This window comes from Branchiostoma lanceolatum, chromosome 15 (genome assembly GCF_035083965.1).
Source record: "Branchiostoma lanceolatum isolate klBraLanc5 chromosome 15, klBraLanc5.hap2, whole genome shotgun sequence".
Lineage (NCBI taxonomy): Eukaryota > Metazoa > Chordata > Leptocardii > Amphioxiformes > Branchiostomatidae > Branchiostoma > Branchiostoma lanceolatum.
The window spans coordinates 12,166,499-12,184,949 of NC_089736.1; the positions used below are offsets into that span (position 1 = coordinate 12,166,499).

General features: G+C 41.5%; 3 protein-coding genes and 1 long non-coding RNA gene across 4 annotated transcripts in view; 2 read left to right on the top strand and 2 right to left on the bottom strand.

Annotated features, from left to right (window-relative positions):
• The window catches only part of LOC136420690 (ubiquitin-conjugating enzyme E2 E3-like), a 33,001-nt gene extending 32,520 nt beyond the window's left edge, over nt 1-481 (bottom strand). Inside the window, exon 1 of the mRNA XM_066407765.1 lies at nt 82-481. Within this exon, the coding sequence (XP_066263862.1) occupies nt 82-239 (158 nt within the window). The 5' untranslated portion in view covers nt 240-481. The remainder of the gene's footprint in view (nt 1-81) is intronic.
• Nucleotides 482-5,503: 5,022 nt separating this feature from the next.
• LOC136421233 (uncharacterized) lies at nt 5,504-8,773 on the top strand. Its single transcript, XM_066408426.1, has 3 exons — nt 5,504-5,705; nt 7,272-7,430; nt 7,983-8,773. The coding sequence occupies exons 1-3, from the start codon at nt 5,547-5,549 to the stop codon at nt 8,637-8,639; spliced, it is 975 nt and encodes a 324-aa protein (XP_066264523.1). The 5' UTR covers nt 5,504-5,546; the 3' UTR covers nt 8,640-8,773.
• A 1,914-nt stretch (nt 8,774-10,687) lies between these two features.
• LOC136420529 (uncharacterized) lies at nt 10,688-13,948 on the top strand. Its single transcript, XR_010753245.1, has 2 exons — nt 10,688-11,543; nt 12,271-13,948. It is a non-coding gene; the product is annotated as an uncharacterized lncRNA (long non-coding RNA).
• Nucleotides 13,949-14,133: 185 nt separating this feature from the next.
• LOC136420530 (large ribosomal subunit protein eL15-like) lies at nt 14,134-18,414 on the bottom strand. Its single transcript, XM_066407465.1, has 5 exons — nt 18,329-18,414; nt 17,218-17,396; nt 16,379-16,515; nt 15,166-15,276; nt 14,134-14,402 (listed from the first exon to the last, which is right to left on the bottom strand). Exons 1-5 carry the CDS (start codon nt 18,388-18,390, stop codon nt 14,208-14,210), a joined length of 684 nt encoding a protein of 227 aa, XP_066263562.1. The 5' UTR covers nt 18,391-18,414; the 3' UTR covers nt 14,134-14,207.
• Nucleotides 18,415-18,451: the final 37 nt, after the last annotated feature.

Sequence of the window (18,451 nt, forward strand, 5' to 3'; positions counted from 1 at the left end):
TTGGCGTAAAGAGATTTCAACCAAATGTTTCCTATATACGATCTCTGGGAGTCTCTCTAGGAAGAAGATAAAGATTGTTACCTCTTGGCACTGGTGCTGAGGGATCGGCCGTTCTGCTTCAAGAACTTCATGTTGTTGTCCTTTTGGGAACTGGAACTTCGCTCCCGGTCTCGATCCCCACTGGCCGTGCGTTCCGTGGTAGAGGCAGCGGAGGTAGAGGGTCTTTCCGCCGCCGACATCTTTACGTATTTCCGAAACACTGACCGTTCTAATCCTCCAACTTCACTCTGTAGCCTTCCAGATACCTCTAACGGTGGCAACTGGTACTCAAATCAGTACTGTTTAGGAAACTGACCCCAAAAAAACGCCTCTAACTCAATCAGTGTAAGACTGGAGGTACACGCTCTCTCTCCCACACACACACGCAGTAAGGAAGTGAACTGACCGCTCGCAATTCCGCCTGGAATAAGCCAATCACAAAATTACCATATAATTACCATAACTGCTGTCTGCTATCAAAACCTCCCATAAGATACCTAAAAAGGCAATTTTTCTGACGCACGAATTATGAACAGTTTAATATCGAGACACATTCACATGTATGATGTTCATTTTTAGAATCACACCATCAAGTGCATAATCGCGGTACATGGCAAATGGTGTTTTTCTTGGCATCGTAATCTGAAGTAGACTCGATAATACTTCAAGTGCCGTTGTATCGCTAAGAAAATATACCCGATAATTCCTTTCAATAACAACATTAAATGGATAAAATGCAAGTATTGATTACACATCCAGACAATCATATTTTCGCCATTTGGTTATCAACGCCATTATATGATCGACACACATTCTCATTGTATTCTGATTTCTTACATGTTCAATGATGCTTGATTTTTGTGGCCACAGTTTTTGGTCACACCAAAATGGAAAGTTTAATTTTCATGAAAGCTCTGGACATGAAGTCGACATGACTAAATTATCGCTATAATTTGTAATTTTCTGTCTATTTGTAGAAGTAAATTAAATCATCATTATCATTGATTGATCATTGTTTGAACGTTCTTTAATACTCACAATGATAAAATTCAGCAGTTTACTAATACATGAAAGAATCAAGGTAAACTATCACTTACTGTCATAAGATATTGTTAGTGAACAGTGGGCAAAACAAACAACTATTATGCTACCACTAAATCCACCGTTTACAAAACAGTTAAACATATAAAACTATGTAGTACCACTAAACATATCTATCCCCCACTCCCCCCCCCCAGACAACACCCTGTCCAATGTGATATATTAAACGGGACTAAAAGGCAGGTAACAATGGCCAGTGTTGCGAGAGCCTGTGCGAATGAAAAGCTATTGTAAGCACTCCCGGTCCGGCGCGAGGGATAATGCTCTTAATGAATGGGAATAATTGTACTGTGACAAGGTGGTAAGCACGCCGTTCCCGCTAGCGGATGCACCCCCGCCGGATAGGAACTGTCCTGCTAGTACACCGACTAGTACTGTAAATGCATTTATGTTCGCGTGGTTTTTATTTCGGGGAAAATGGAGTGTTTACGGAGGTTTTAGGTTCGCGGCAGCGCTATAGTCACATGCTGCTACAGTATTGGACAAAAATGTTCGCGGTGGTTTTAAGTTCCCGGTGAAACTGTCACCGCTAACATAAAACCACCGCGAACATTTCTGCATTTACAGTAAGAAGTACATGTATATGAAATGTACTCTCCAAGCATAGGTGAGGTTTCGTCTTGTTTAGGACGCATTCTTTAGGCGTTTCTATTTGGCGCTCTATTTTGTCAGATAAAAACGCATAGAAAAACGCCCAAAACAAGCCGGTGTCTAACCTCTGCTTGGAGAGTATAGCAAGGTAGGGATACATAATGTCCTTGGGTATAGGTACAATTTTCAAGCAGACGTCGGGTTGAGGGATTTCGTAAAAATTCGCTTCTTTCTTCTGTTATTTCGGACCAAACATTATTTGTTGTCTTTGAGAAAAACGGGACAAATTAAGGTAACCAATCAGCTTGGAGATACATGCCAGAAATGGACGAATTAATGATGGAAATATGCTGAAAAGTGGTTGTCCATGTCATTTGAATTAGGATTTGTTCACAATAATATTTTCAATTTTTGCGCCAAAATGTTACATTGTGGGCCTTTAAGGTGTGAAATTGATATAACTTCATTTGATAGAAGAAAGAAAAAAGAAATGAAGAAATCGATAAGAATAGTGGATTTTGATCAAGTAAGAACGGAGAACGGAGAGAAAAAGGAAAAAGGACATTTGGGGGGGGGGTGTAACCTGTTGCAGGTTGCAGAAATTCTTTTAAAAAGGGGCGATCGTCTTGACTTGAGAAATACTACTGTACTGCAAAGAAAGTTGACCGAAATATGCAATAATACAGAAGTCATACCCGCCCGTGCATACGCAAGGAAGTTTGAAATATACGTGAACTACGCCCTTGACCTTAGGATTATCATGTCAACGAGGCTCCGTTGGTGGTTTACCAGTATCCCTCTTTTATGTTTACAGGAAGTTCTTTAGATACAGAGATGCGTCAAAAGGAAGTACATCTAAACCAAAAGACGTGTTTTCTTAATAACCCGTCATACAATGTCAGTCGTTTCTGTAACCGTGTTTTAGTACTTGTATCTGTTTCTGTGTACTTGTTAAAAAAACTGCAACATAAAATTAATATTGATTATTGTCCCAGACGCCTTAGAGTGGACAGGCATAACACGGGGGGGTTTAGATATTAAACTACTATACTTAGTCATCCAGATATTTAAAAAAATGATACTATCACTTGTTGCATTCAACCGGTGGTCAAAAACACACGCACAGACATTAAGCATATAACGTCAAAATGGAAAGAAGAGTTTCTGTGGAAATTCTAAAATAAATCTAGAACTTAGAAGCCGTCTAAGAGCAATTTTCCTCTTCATTTTGTAGCGCGATTCTTTAGTATTTAGTTTTATACACACGTAAGACCTATGACGTCACCGTGAGCATAACCAATCGACATGTTCCTATCACACTTGCGTGGGCTAGAAACCAACAACATTGCCCATTGGGCGCCAATTGAAGAGTCACTTTCTGTCCAATCATCAACCTCCCGTTCCAAAAGCAGGCACTACATGACCATGACATGCCCCGACAAAAAACGGGCCATATGATAAAAAGGTCACGATCTTCCCCCACCAACCTCTGCTTGGAGAGTACATCCCTACATTTCGCCTGAAAACCCATGACACGAAATTCATCAATGTCAAAATTGAGACTCACCCTGACCATTACTAGTTAAGTCGATTTAAGTGAAGTCCATGTTGTTCCCTTGAGTGATAATTGTTCTCTTTTTGATTAGAGGCAACGGGGGCTTTCTCAATGGCATTTCGTATCTAGGTATTTATTATTGACTTACAAATTACCGACAAATTCTAGGACAAGGGACGGACCGCGAAGAATCGCCAGGGAGGGTAGAAGTAGAAGTGCTGTTGCTTGTTTTGTTTTTTCTGTCAGGTCAACTGTAGCAGTAAAGTTGGCAGGACACCAGCTGATATCGAACGGCGCGCTTGTCTATATAATATGTGATCAATCAGCCTGCGACTGTCCAGTATCGCGCCGTAAGTTATTTTGTGAGCGACATCCTGCGGTTAAACGGATAAATGCACCTCACAATGACTACATTTAGGTTTGGTTTGACGTCGCTTGTTTATTACAGGTAGCAAAACCTTTGTTGGATCCGTTGGCATGTGTGGTGGCCGTCATCTTGAATTTGTGACGTCACAGGGTCGCCATACCATTTCATTGGGAGGGGTGTTTTTTGGGGTCGCTAGCGTTTTCTCTATTCACGTGTTTAAGAAATCGACACACAACTATCACACATTCAACTCAAATAAAAAGAAAAATTCAATACCAATTCATATTCATAAAAAAGTCCCGTAATCGCTAAACTAACGTAGCAAACCTGAAGTATATGTAGCACAACTATACTAGTTTGTGGACTGGGATTTCCATATACTACTAGTATATGGGCGAGATGGGGGCCTTTAAGCCTGCTCATAACTTGAACTTGAAGAATACAAGAGCGACCAGAAAACAGTACAGATCAATAAAAAGAAAAGACAAAAAGAAAACCTCAGAAGGAGGCTATTAAAAAGGATGTATGCGAAAAGAGGTTTTATCTTACTCTTCAAGCAGAGGTGGGGCCGACAGAAAGAAAACTGAGAATATAAGACGAACGCCACAATCTTTCCAACCAACCTCTGCTTGGAGAGTCTTAAAATTACCTTAAGATCAAAGGCGCAAGTCAGTCAGAAGACGTTTTCGCAATCAATGACCTTTAACATTAACATGCAATACATGTATTTGAATAAACTGTAATACATGTACAATATATTTGAATAAAAGCCATGTCATCCCTAAAGCTTCGTAAATCTCGTCATGACCAAAGGAGGGACCTGAGTTAACGGCAATGTGTATGAAGTACAGTATACTGTAAATCACTTTGATATAGCGGCAGGAAAATATAGCGCTTGGGGGAAAATGGAGTAGGTCACGGCACTTAATTTTAACGGTGGGAACAAACATTACTGTCTCAAGTATTAGTGATCAAATATTAGCGATTATGAAATTCTACCTGTTGACTAGTGACCGTTAAATCAGCTAAAGTTAAGTTACAGTTAACAAATCAAGAATTACAAGTATGCCAATTATTTGTATACCTTTTTTCTGTATAATTCGTCTATCTGTATAGAATTCCAAAACACCAAACCATTTACCATCCACTCAATTGTAAAAACAATGAATAACTGTATAGCCCATAATCGTAAAGTTCGGTGTATTGTATAAGATTAAGAAATACACAGAAACTCATATTCCTTTTAAAATCTCCCAACCCACTCATCATTGAAAGTGTGGGACTTTTTATTTTCCACTGCTTTCAGAGAAGAAATCAAACCCCGCATTAGTACCATAGATATAGAACCTTACTATAGAATAGCAATATAGAATGATCTTACATGTATACCTTTTGTTTTACCGTACATTTGTATTTCGACACTGTTGTCAACATACAATTAGCCTACGGGCATGAATTTGCAATAAACTATTATTACGTATAAAATCTTGTCCGATTATATCGTAAAATGACCCACAACTATAGGCTAAATGTTGGGTTTGCATTGTGGTTTCGGGAGTGGGGACGCCGCCTACCTTTTGTTTCTTGCTATCGTTATGCTTGCAAACAATCGATATTGGTGCCTTTGACATACGTTAATCTCATTAAAAACCTGTTTTTCAAGACTCAAGCGACGAAAAGTGAGCAAAAATACACGATTTTTGCCCGAGCATTTGAGCCTCTACGCTGGGATTTGTGTACTACAGTATTTCCTCAGGGGTTAGTGAATAAGCCCTAAGCTGACAATAGCCACGAACAAAGAGGAAGTGAAACTATGAGGCAATCCTTGAAATAGCTGCCGGCAAAGGTTACAGGTAAACAGGGGTGTCTCGTTTCAGCAGTCAAAAATAAAAGATGGACGAAGAAAAACGGGCGCGTTTCGTCGAGTGGAGTTGTAACGTGTTTGTAGACGTCTTTTGGTACTTCGGAGTTCCCAGACTATGGAGTTTGTACTACGAGGCAGGTGTTTCGTGGGACGAGGCTTCAAGACGCATAGATATGTGTCGTGGAAAGGTTCGTGTGCGTGTGAGAATGGGGTATAGGACCTCAACAAGTGAACCAAATATCTCAGACCGACAAGGGTGCAGACGAATAGTTATCTTCGCCGAGAAGATTATGTTTTCGGTTACTCCAGCTGTTGGGTGGGTCTGTATGTATGTCAAGAGCATAACTTGAGAAAACTTTGATGGATCTTCTTGATTTTCAGTAGGTGTGTAGTGGTTGTGGAAAGAAAGGTCAAGTTCGAAAATGGTTAACGTTTTATCTAGTGTTTTCCAACAGTATTGCAGCGGACTTTGCATTTTTATGTGTTTGTATGTAGGCAAAAAAGTGACGGAAACAATGATGGATCTTCATGATATTTGGTAGGTGAGTAGCGGTTGTGAGAACGGAGGTCAAATTAAAAAAAATGGTACCCCTAGCATTTCCATCGGTACTGCAGCGGGTTTTGTGTGTAAGTGTTTTTGTATGTGGACAACATAACTCGAGAAGCTGTCGATGGTTCTGCATGATATTTAGTGGATGGGTAGGGTTTACAGAAAGGAAGGTCAAGTTTAATAATGGGTCTTCTAGGGAGTACCTAAGGTACTGCAGCGGAGCTTGAAAATTTGGGGGCATATTTTCTGAAAGTGCTATGGTCATGATTTTTGTGTGGTAGATAGATCATTTTCAACTTACAAGTCTTACAACACTGCAATATCAAACCTTTGTGGCCCATATAATATCAACATACTCATATTTTTTCATGACCAGTTATAACATACATCAGCTCACTAGACACGTGTGCTAGTCCTGTACCACCAAATGATTTTTTAACCCTATTTAGACTGGACTCATTCGCCCCCCCCCCAATAACTTCCAAACAGTATGGTGTATGATCGAATTTGCAGGGGGTGATAAGCATGTAGATATTAATCTCTCTCCATAATAAGCCGGATTATTTGGCGAAGATAATGTGTTCGTGGAACTCTAGTTTCATATGTTATGAATCAACAATTTCACGGATTTCCTACCTTTTTTGTGGAGTTAAAGTTAAAATCCCCCCACACCATTATTGATGTATAGGGCGGTGCCCATCCCTGTTTCAATAGCCCTGGGCCACACTGTTGTGCAATCACTGCAGCAGGGGGCTAGTCCACTGGCAGTGGAGTGTGTTTAACTTCCATACTGTTTCAGAAGTATGTACCATTTTCATAAAGTCTTTGGTATGACTCAATGCGCCTCTTATCTAGAGGTGTCCTAACCCGGGGCTTGCACTCCAGTTCTTCTGCTCGACAAGTAATTTGAACCAGATGTGGTGAGAGACAAAGGCGTAGACCACTACACCACAGGGACACCCCCACCTTTTTGTGTGGAAACCGTACCAAAATAACTAGTTTGGGTGTGCTTGGGATTATCATTAGGCTCGTTTTTGTGAGGTTTTATAAGCTCAAAGTATGAAGTTATTACGCAAATGTGCTTAACAGTATTAGTAAATGTCAATACCATAGATATTTCAGTATTTATCTATTTCCACTTTTTTGGATATAAAACTGCTTTACCTTCCTTTAACAACATCGACATAACAACCTATATATACAGGTTATGGACAGCATGTGGCACTGGATTCAGCAGGACAGGCGTGTGGACCTGAACAACATCGACTTCCTACAGTGTCGTCCCGAACTGCGTCAGCGGGCTGAAAGTCAGCGATATGTCTGTCCGCACCCCCTGCCGCCTGCGACCATACTGCTTAATGAGGTTATGATTCAGAATACATTTTATGCACGCACGCACATTTATACAGTACCTTTCTCACGCGGCGGACATGATAGAATGAAGACGAGGCCAAGGAGGCAAAGAAGCAAAAATAATGCACAAATTTAGTTTTCCTCCCAAATCACATTGTTTTAAAATATGATATCCAAGTATTAATATTATAACTGATATAATGCATAAAAAAGATGCAGCAACTGAGAGCTTCGTTGACCGATCCCATAGTCCCCGCCGTCAAAACGTAGAAATGCAAAATAAAAACATAGAAATGCAACTATTTGATTGTCATGCAACCACTTCCTCATTGGTCGGTTCTCTATTATCAGCAAGTGTCGGCAAAATGGGCCACGAGGCGGCTTTCTATGGTACTGCAGCAGAAGTATCTCATGTCCTGGACATGCTATACGGTCATGAGTTTTCGGTGGATACTAGGAAAATACGAGTTGGTTGGTTCGTAATGCAAAATCTATGGTCCATATTTTCTTTGTTTTATCCAAAGTTCGACCACATATCTTTATACTTGTAATTGTATTTCAGATTTGTCACTTGGGGCGTCCAGACTACGCAATACTTGAGTTTTTCCGTGACTTCAACCGCTTGATGATCCATCGTGATCAGAAGGGGGGTCTGATGTCCAGTGCTTTCTTGTCAGTCACTCTGTGTTGCGTTGAAGAGCGGGGCGGTAAGACAACCTGGGGTGGAAGCGTACCTCTGCCGCCACACATGAGGAACACTTACATAAAATACGCAGCTCGTTGGCGCTGGCATCCAATTGTTTCGCTACCAGTGCTTATCAGTCTGGATGAAAAAGACGAAAGTCCCGGACTGGGAAATGTGAGAGTCGCCCCAGTAAATCCGCCGATGCTGTCTTGTCGGGCTTTCCAGTTCCACCCATCTGTTGAGTCCGCGTTTCCACCGTCACCGGGAGTGAAGCCCATCCCTCCCTGTAGTCACTGCACCGACATGTTTCCACCACACGATCTCACCGCAGGCAATGGATACGTGAAGTACGCATCTACTCCGCTAGGTGACGCTAGTCCGAGTTGGTGCAGGGGAAACTGTGCGGAGATTGCCGCTTTCGGCGAGATGTTCAAATTACTGAATCAAAAGTGTCGCGTGTTAAACGGGAACGCTAAGAAGATTCTGGCTAAGTACCGGATGGACAAGATGGCTCAAGCAAAATTTGTTACGTAAGGAACCAGTTGTTGCACTGTTAGAACTTGAGGAAACTAGAAAAGAAATGTTTTGACAGAATTTTTCTTACCTAAGAAAATTTCTTACCTATTGTTCATGTGAACTACATGTCATGTGTGTTGTTTTGTACTTATAATATTATATATGAGATGATTGGATCATGTTATGCTTTTCAGTTTAATTGCTGCCATCAATTAACTGGTTAATGATAGTAACTGGTTTATTCAAAACCTTGAAGGCAGTCTACATGTTTAAAAGGTGGGAGATGGCAGAGAAATTGTCAAAATATTGTTAAGTAAAATTCAATGTCCCTCATAAATTAACTCAAGGACAGGCTATTTTGTTTACTTGTGTGGTATTTGTTTTCTCTTTGATTAGAGGCAATGGCGGCTTTAAATTTGGCGTGGGCTTCAAAAATCCCCTCCCGGTCTAAATAGGAATAGTTCAAGACGTGGTCCTTCTGATCTTTTTGCATAAATCATGATAATGAACGGGAATTATTCATACCTAAACATGCCAAAACATTCCTCTTACATTGATGAAACAATGTACGGATTATAATCAGCGAAAAAAGTGAAAAGGGAGGTTTTACTGAACAACACATTTTGGGGTCAATTTTGACCCCGTTCAGTCATTTTAGTCGCAAAAATAGGTTCGGGTGTTTGAGGGTTAACCATAACATCACATTTCGTATCTCTAAATCAGTATTTATTGTCGACTTACAAATAATTCTGGGCCATAGGACGGGGCCGTAGGGTCAGTGGAATGTTATTCACTGTGTTTAGGGCACGGTATTGGAAGTCAGAGCCCATCCCTCTCCTTCCACCGCCTTTTACCTCCCCAACCGAAGTCTGGTACCCATTTTTACACCTGGGTGGAGTGAGGGAAGTCGTGGTATTTTAAAGTGCTTTCGCCAGGTACGCAACGTTTGAACTCGTCCCACAAATCCTCCGATTTGGGGCCGGGTGTGTAACGGTTTTCGCGGGGCTACGGATCGCAGAACTGACTGTGTGGTTTAACATAGCCTCAATGGATCGCTGGAAAAATAGTAGATGGTCAAATAGAATCGGCTACGGACAGAGGGACAATAGGTGACCCATGTACGGACTATTGTCTCTCTCTCCGTAGCCGGCTCCCTTGGAATACACTATTTGGCCAATTTCTACTATTTTTCCAGCTATCCACGGAGCCTGGTAGAGGCTAGGTTTAACAGAGGTGGGCCTGAAAGTTGCGTAGTAGCCGGTTCACGGTTGACAAAAGAAATCTGCCTCAAGTGATACGTTTGTATGACAGGGAGAGGGGCTTATCGTCAAGATCACAGGTGTGAGTTAGACTCTACCAGTCTCCACGGGTCACTGGGAAAATAGTAGAAATTGACCAAATAGAGTCAACTGTATGAAGGGAGTCGGCTATGGAGATAAGGTAAAACATTGCAATCCAGGGTTGCAATGTTTGACCTTATCTCCATAGCCGACTCCCTTCATACAGTTGACTCTATTTGGCCAATTTCTACTATTTTCCCAGCAACCCGTGGAGACTGGTAGAGTCTAGGTGTGAGTCAGGAAACGTCTTTCGTAAGTGATGACCTTTAGCGTAATACAAATGTAATCAAACAAAGGCCGAGTTACGGTATTGGAGCCCAAACAAAGGAGGGGTTCACGACATGTAGTCTCCGAGTTGACTTTCTGACGCATGACCGACTTTCTTGAAAAAAGAGGAACAGAAACTATGACGAATGTTATGAAGGGCGTTAGCACAGTTTGCAGCGAAACTAGTGAGAATCTCCGAAGGTAAAGTAAAAAGGAATATGGGTGAAGAAAAGCAGGCGCGTTTTGTTGAGTGGAGTTGTAACGTGTTTCTAGGCGTCTTATCGGACTTTGCAGTCCCCAAGCTAAGGAGTTTGTACGGCAAGGCGGGTCTTTCGAGGGACGAAGCCACAAAACGCCTTGATATTTGTCAAGAAAAGGTATTTAGGGTTTTGGAGTTTGGCTGGGTGGGGTGGGATTTCGTTAAACTGGTAGTCATTCGAATGGATCAGGCGATGTTGATTTGTTTTTAACGAATACCGTGAGTTGTAACAGTAACACCAACTTGGCCAGTGCAAATCGAAAAATATCATGATTTGATTAGGGGGCTTGGGGGTGGTAACGACTGGGAAAATGCTAGCATGATTATACAGTATATCGCACTTATGGCGGCCCGCCCAACCATGGTGTTAAACCGGCAAAAATCTTACCCTGGGAAAGTCGTAAAGGGAGTGCTCCTACTGTGAGCTGCCTAGCAGTTTGAGGTGTGAATTGGCCCCTATAACCACATAAATTCATAAAAGGATTAGATCGTCTGCCAGCCTAGAACAATAGCAGGGACGGATTACCATAATAACTGTCAGAGAAGTAAAACATTTTCTGTACTGTTTTTTTGGGGGAACACTATCAAACCATGCAGAATGACTCAGATATCTACCAAAAAGTCACATAATCCAAGGAAGTTTCAATCAGATAAGATCCCTTGATATTCAAGACAACACTATCATTTTTCAGTTTTGGGGAAGTCAGTCTTGTTCAAATTTCCAAACTTTCAAATCAACCCTGTCAACGTTGTGTCAGAGTAGGAAAATGCGACATCGTCTTCTTCAATTTTGGTGCTAAAAGATTGATCAGAAAAGTAGGTAACAAACCATGACGTCATAACAAACCATGACGTCATAACAAACCATGACGTCATAACAAACCTCGCCTATTGCAGGTGATTCACAGTCTGTGGCACTGGATTCAGCAGGACAAGCAGGTGAACCTAGACAACATCACCCTCCTCAGGGGGCGTCCGGAACTTCGCCGGCTTGCTAAAAAGCAGCACTTCGTGCGCCCACACCCCCTGCCGCCTACGACCATACTTATTAACGAGGTCAGTTCAACATCACTTTTGTATAGCTTTGAAAGTGACCACACATATGGCAAAATCAATTGTATAGTCATAGAATTTAATAAGTTAACAAGAGTCTGAGGACCCATGAAATTTGTTTTTATATATGGTGTTTTTTATTTGCCCAAGCTAGCTTGAGTGTATCAAGAGTTCCAGTTACCTACAAATTTGATTCTATATCCCTCCGTGGTATGACCACAACCTGTTGGGTCCCTAGGGAATTTATGACCCACTTTTGAAACTGACAGCTGACACCTGTCACAGCATGCCTAAAATGGAAATATAGATAATTCTCATTATGCAAATTCAGTCCCAATTTGCATAATTTGCAATTCATTGTGTACATCTTTGTCCAAGCTGCATAGTAAATAACATGAAAATCTGTTGCTCCTTTCTTCGGTTATTCTCCTTAGAAGATTTTGACAAATACACCATTACAGTTCCAGTGACACATACCAGGGGACCCAAAATCGACCTTGACCTTTCTCCTCCCAACACCTATCTACATACAAAATATCATTACAATCCATCTAGACGTTCTTCAGTTATGCTGACTTGAAGCATCCGGTGACACACACATGCACGCACGCAAACACACTCAAAACAATATCCCCATGAAAAAGTATTTTTTCATGGAGATGATAATGCAAATCTTTCTATGGCCCTCACATGTTGTGGTTTATATGACAAGGTATCTCTTTCCCTTTAGGTTTGTAACCTGGGACTACCAGATTCCGCCATCCTCGAGTTTTTCCGTGATTTCAATCGCCGGCTCACCGGGTATGACCACAACGGGAAGATATCAAAGCCATTGAGGTACAGCGCTTTTCTGTCCGTGACTCTATGTTGCGTGGAAGAGAAGCTTGGAAACAAAGTCCTGAAGAAGACCTGGGGCGGAAGCGTACCTCTCCCTAAACATTTAAGGGAGATCTACATAAAACACGCAGCTCGCTGGATCTGGCACCCGATTGTTTCTCTGCCAGTTCTTATAAGTCTCGACCAAACAGAGAAAGGGAAGCCATTGGGTAAGGTGAGAGTCGTCCCTGAAAATCAGCCGATTCTGTCATGTCGAGCTTTTCAATTCCACCAAGGAGGTTGGTACCGTCCATCCTCTGAGCCCAAGTGTCCACCATTACCAGGTGTAAAGTTAGTTCCTCCTTGTAGTCAGTGCAAGGACATGTTTCCTTCACACGACCCTACTACAGGCAAGGGTGTTGGGTACGTGCAGTACAAAACAACTCCGCTAGGGGGCGCCCGCCACAAGTGGTGCCGAGGAAACTGTGCAGAGGTCACGGCCTTCAGTGACATGTTCTATCAGCTGGGATTGAAGTGCCATGTGGTCAACGGCAGTGCGAAGAAGGTTCTGGCTAAGTACAAGATGGACAAAATGCCGCGAGCAAAGTTTGTGAAGAAAACGTTGTAGCGTTTTGCAAGAAAACGAAAATTCATGTACATGTATGTTTTACAAAGTTATTTGTGTATTTAGAATAGATGAATTGTCACAATTCGGGGAAATGTGTAATAGTTCTCATCCTTAAATGTTTCTTGATGTTTGAGTTTGTAGGGCCATTTCATTTGACGGAACTGCGCAGCCAATTCTTGACTGTGGTTGTGCCTACATATTATTGTAGCCTATATAGGGTAAAGCAAGGGAATTTTATATAATGTCCTTGGGTAAAGGTACTAAAATACATGTATGCAGAATATTTTTGTGAGAAAAAGGAATTAATGTTTGTAGTTTATATGGTGAGGTGAGACTTTGTCATACTTTGATGTATTACTTGTTTAAAATTTTGAAGCTGGCTATAGAAAAGCAGTAGGGTTTGTAACCTTCGCTGACGTTCTACTTACGTTGTGCACCTAAGTTTGAATAGGTGTTCATGTATTTAAAAATACATGAACACCTATTCTCAAATATCAATTTCAAGCCCCGGTAATGGTATCAAAGGAAACCCAAGCAATATTAGGGCCCGAAAATTGGATTTTGCAAGTCAATTTCTTGTCATTTCTATACACGATTAGTTCAAACAACACTACCGATATCACAATGTAGTGAGATGATGCAAAAATATGACATTGGTGTGATGTGAGAACTCACTGAAAATCGTCGCAGAGGTTTTTGTAGGCTCGCGAAACTAAGGGGATCATTCTACGGCTCGTTTTTGCACGGTTTTAAAATGCTCAAAGTGTGAAGTTATTTCGCAAATATGCTAAACAGTGTTAGTAAATGTCACTGCGATAAAGATTTCAGCATTATTATATTTTCATTTCCATTTTTGGGCCCTAATATTGCTTTGGTTGCCTCTAAGCGCTGGAGTCTCAAGTTGTCCTCTTGGTAAATTTGATGTAATGATTATGTAGAATGATTCATGTTTGCAGTCAAGGTATCCACCCAATGGTTATCATTTGTGTACAACACATAAGCCATGCATAATCATAACATGGCTGCATATCATACATTACAAATGCAGTAGGATTTCCCACAAATGGGAATATAGTCTTAATCCATGATTTAAACTTCATACAACTTGCATATAGTAGAAAGAAAAAAACAGACGCCAAAACAAGAGTGTTTCAGTAGGAAGGTGCTTCTTTAATAGTTCACCCAAAATGTTACAGATAATACAATCTGGTTGGTGTTCAATTCTAGCGGTATCGACGGAGCGACAGGGTGTTGCGCCGCTTCCAGGACGCCCTCCAGGAACCGCCCTTCGTCTTGTGGTGAGCGTGACCCTTGCCCAGGCCGCGGGACGACTTGCCGGCCGACGTGAGTCCGCGAAGCTCACGGTGCTTCATGACGGGCTTGCAGATCCACTGAACTTCTGCGTCGTGGCGAACGGCCTAGGAGAGGAGCAAATAAAAGAGCACACGTCAATATAAGAACGTTTTATTGTAAGTTCATGCCTGAGGTATATTGTAGAAATATCGCGGAAAATATACATGAGGTGTATTGTAGAAATATAGCGGAAAACATACATGTGCCAGTGAACTGTGACACTGTTGTAACAATAGACTACTTTATACTAGTATTGGCTATATCTAGACAAGCAGGGTTGGACTTCTTTTTAGAAGGCAGTGGAAGACGAAACGCCTCACTCTTTCCAGAATTTGTGGGTTCTGTGATTTGAAGAGGAAAGTGCCGTTCTGTTTATCCGTGTGTAAAAGTTGGGGTATTTCGTGATGACTTCTTGAATTAATTTGGTTCTTTTGTTATGGTTAACTGAGCAATTGGTAATAAAATATGTTTCGTCTATAAACCCCATTTACTAATAGGTTGTATGAGGAGCATACAGGACATGACTGCAGTTGAATGACAAGAAATTATCTTAAGTAAAAGGAATTACAATGAGCAAAATAATAATAACAATTATACAACTGTGCAAGGGAGGCCAGAAGCTTGAGAGCTAGTATGTAGGCCATCCGTTATTCTAGTGCATATGCAATACATCAAATTTAGTAGCATATAAAAATAAATATCAAATACACCTTGAGTTTTCATGGATGTGCATTGGCGTCCATGTGCATTTCAGTGAATCGTAACAACATGGGAATATGCTCTTTAACATGACTTCGGATACAAGTCAAGGGAAGCAATGTTACTCACCTTATGGAATGGATCCACCAAGATAACCTCAAAGAATTTATAGGTTGAGTCCTGGCCCACCCAGTAGCTGTTCATGACACGCAGGGCACCACAGGCACGGCCAACTCTCTCCTAGAGGTACACACACAAAACAAACAAACATGCAAGGTCACAGGAGAAGGAAAAGGAAGATAAGGAGTTTCTTATTTCTGAACCCATCAAGAAATGAAGGTACAGTATTTAACATGGGGTTCCAAAGAGCACCAAAGTTTTTGTCATTTGTTTCGTAATTTAGAAATAACAGCCCCAAAACAGACATCATGGCAGGACACAAGAGAATCAAGATAAGAACCGAGGAGTTTCTTAATTCTGAACAGTTAACCTAGGGATACATCAAGAAAATGAAGGTACAGTATTTAACTCCAAAGAGCACCAAAGTTTTTGTCATTTGTTTTGAAATTTAAAAATAACGGCCACTGATACTTTTCAGTTCATACATATTGTTAACTGGATATCAATTCAGCGGTACCTAACAAACACTGCCATTAACAACTGCTACTTTGCACTTGGAAATGGTGTCTTCCAGTAACGAGACTCAAGTATAAATAATAGAAGACAGACAATACAGAGAGGAGTATAAAGGTCTGAGTATTGCAGCGGGTGTCAGATTTGGATTGGCTTGAGTAGACAAGCTTCTGCATTTGTCGATAAGATGGGGAAAGAATAAGTATTCATCATTCACCTTTGCTGCAGATACCCAGAGGAGGGATAGTACATACAAACAGTGGAATAGACAAACAATACTGGGAAAACAAGAAATGCTTTGAAAAAAAGCTGGCCACGCAACCATTAGATAATGGTGAGGATGAAATGGTGGTTGTACGTGTAATGACATGTATAGACTGTGTTACGCCCTGCCCTCCCCATCGATCGTCTGCATGGCCTAGCATGAAGCGCCCCCTGGCGAGGTGCAGCTTGTATGCAGCTCGGACGAAAAGGAAGGGTGGACAGAAGGAAGGATATCTGAGACCCGGCACAACACCATGCAACGGCCATGGGGTTGCGTAGCAAAAGATACATCTGCACTTGACTTAAAATTGCTAACCATAAAGAAGACAGTTGTATCAGACTAGGAACAAAGATATTGGTAAATGATACAACAATAGCCATTTTTCTGGCATGTGCATTTTTTTATCGAGACAAGTGAGATGTATATGATCAAAATCCAACGTACCTCAGCAACAGATCGTAGGTTCCTGGCAAACTTCATCTGGTTGACGCCCTGGTGGACAGGCTTTCCGTACGTGGCACCTTTCGGCACGGGCTTCTTGCGGCCGCCACGGCGGAGACGTATACGGTAGATAACGTACCCTGCAGCAAAACAGTTCCATACAGAATGTTATGTATTGTCAAGTCAGCCATCTACTACTGTAAATTTAAGTTCGTATGGTTTTTATTTCGAAACTACTGTAGTAAATATGCCAAGGCACACGACAAGCACGCGCCTCCGCCGTTTCGCAGGAAGCTATCCAGCTCAACCATTTCCAGTAGCGTGCATGTTAGTCCAGTGAGAGACACAGCCGGGATTCGAACTCACAGCAACTTGTCCAGAGGCAGGGTCACAGACCACTGGACTATGCATGCTACCACCGTCTACATTTATAATTGAGCTAGTCAAGTGACTACAACGTCTGGATGTGGGCTTCAATGAAGTTCTAAACGGGAACTTGCGGCGACAGCGTCTTTTCTGAAGATGTGGCATGAGTGTGTACGGTTGGCTTGAGGTTGTCCTTACTACTTACATACAACGTCTGTATGTGTTAGATATCATTCTGTAGCTGTACTACCCCACAAGGCCACAATAATGGCTCTGATTATTGTCACCATAGTGTTTTGTACTTGAATATGTTATATTTAGAGTATATTTCTGCATCTTAATAGTTAATTACTGTACATTTGTTTTCTTCTTATCTACTTGTGTATTTTGTACGTTGAGAAGTAGCAGAGGCATTGTATTGTCTCCCCCTCCATTTTGTAAACGGAAGGTTTAATACAGAAATAAAGAAACGTTACCTTGCTTGGCCTTATATCCCAGCCTGTGGGCCTTCTCCGGGCGAGTGGGGCGGGGGGCGCGATGGATCGCGGACAGGTTACGGTACTGCCAGCAGCGGACACGAAGGAGAAACCGCATCACGTCTGACTGCTTCTTCCGCCATAATTCTTGTACATACTTGTACGCACCCATCTTGAAGCTGAAACAAACAGAAGTATCATCAATTTCAGGTAGGTCTGTGCTTAGATACCTTGTAATTATAGCTTGTATGCATGGATTTTCCTTTCCAACATTTGATGAATGATGGCATACTGCAAATGCAGAAATGTTTGCGGTGTTTTTATGTTCGTGGTTTTCGTGGTGAACTTTCAGCGCTAACTTATAACCACCACAAAACTTTTTTCCCACCTATGACTGTAGCGCTACTATTGTTTCCAACGCGAAATAAAAACCATCGCGAACACTGCATTTTCTCCCTAACGCTAAATAAAAACCAAGCGAACTTAAATGCATTCACAGTATTTAATTATACTGGTATGGCAACTGGTAGTGGTAGCAAATTATCGTTTGGCAATGCATTTAGCATACAATTCATGGACATGTAAATGCAATATTCTGAATCCCATATGATACCAAGGAAGTTGATGATACGTTGACACATTCTAAACATTGTATATCCTAAGAAACGTTGAAGAACTAACTGTTAAACCACAGCAACCCTCCCCACTAACTTAGGGGCTCAAACGCATGGCTGCCAACATGGCTTCGAAGTTTAAACCACCGCATAAACATACCGTAAAAAGGTAAAAACAAGTGGTAGCCCATAAAAAGGCTTTGACATACAATCAAAACTACAACCTGCCACACCTGGAAGTCGAAATTGTCCAGAAAAACAAATATTTCGTCCATCGTACACGTATATACCACACACGAGCTAATACCCCTAAAAACACTACCGGGACCTCGCTTAAACTTTTGGTCAGATTCTTCACAAAAATACAATATTCACGAAACATACACCCCTAAAAAGATTAACACATGTTTTATTTCTTAGGTCGACACGTTTTGGGACTTCGATTATGTCTAGAATTGGAGGATTTGAGAGGATTCAACGCCAGTAATCATACCAACCTTTCGCCAAGATGGCGGACAGAAGGAAAGAGGGAGATTTGTCTCCCAGCATGCAATACCATCAGACGTGTTCGCCAGTTTCCGGAAAAAAACTCACGAAGCCACGAACTTTACCGAAAAATA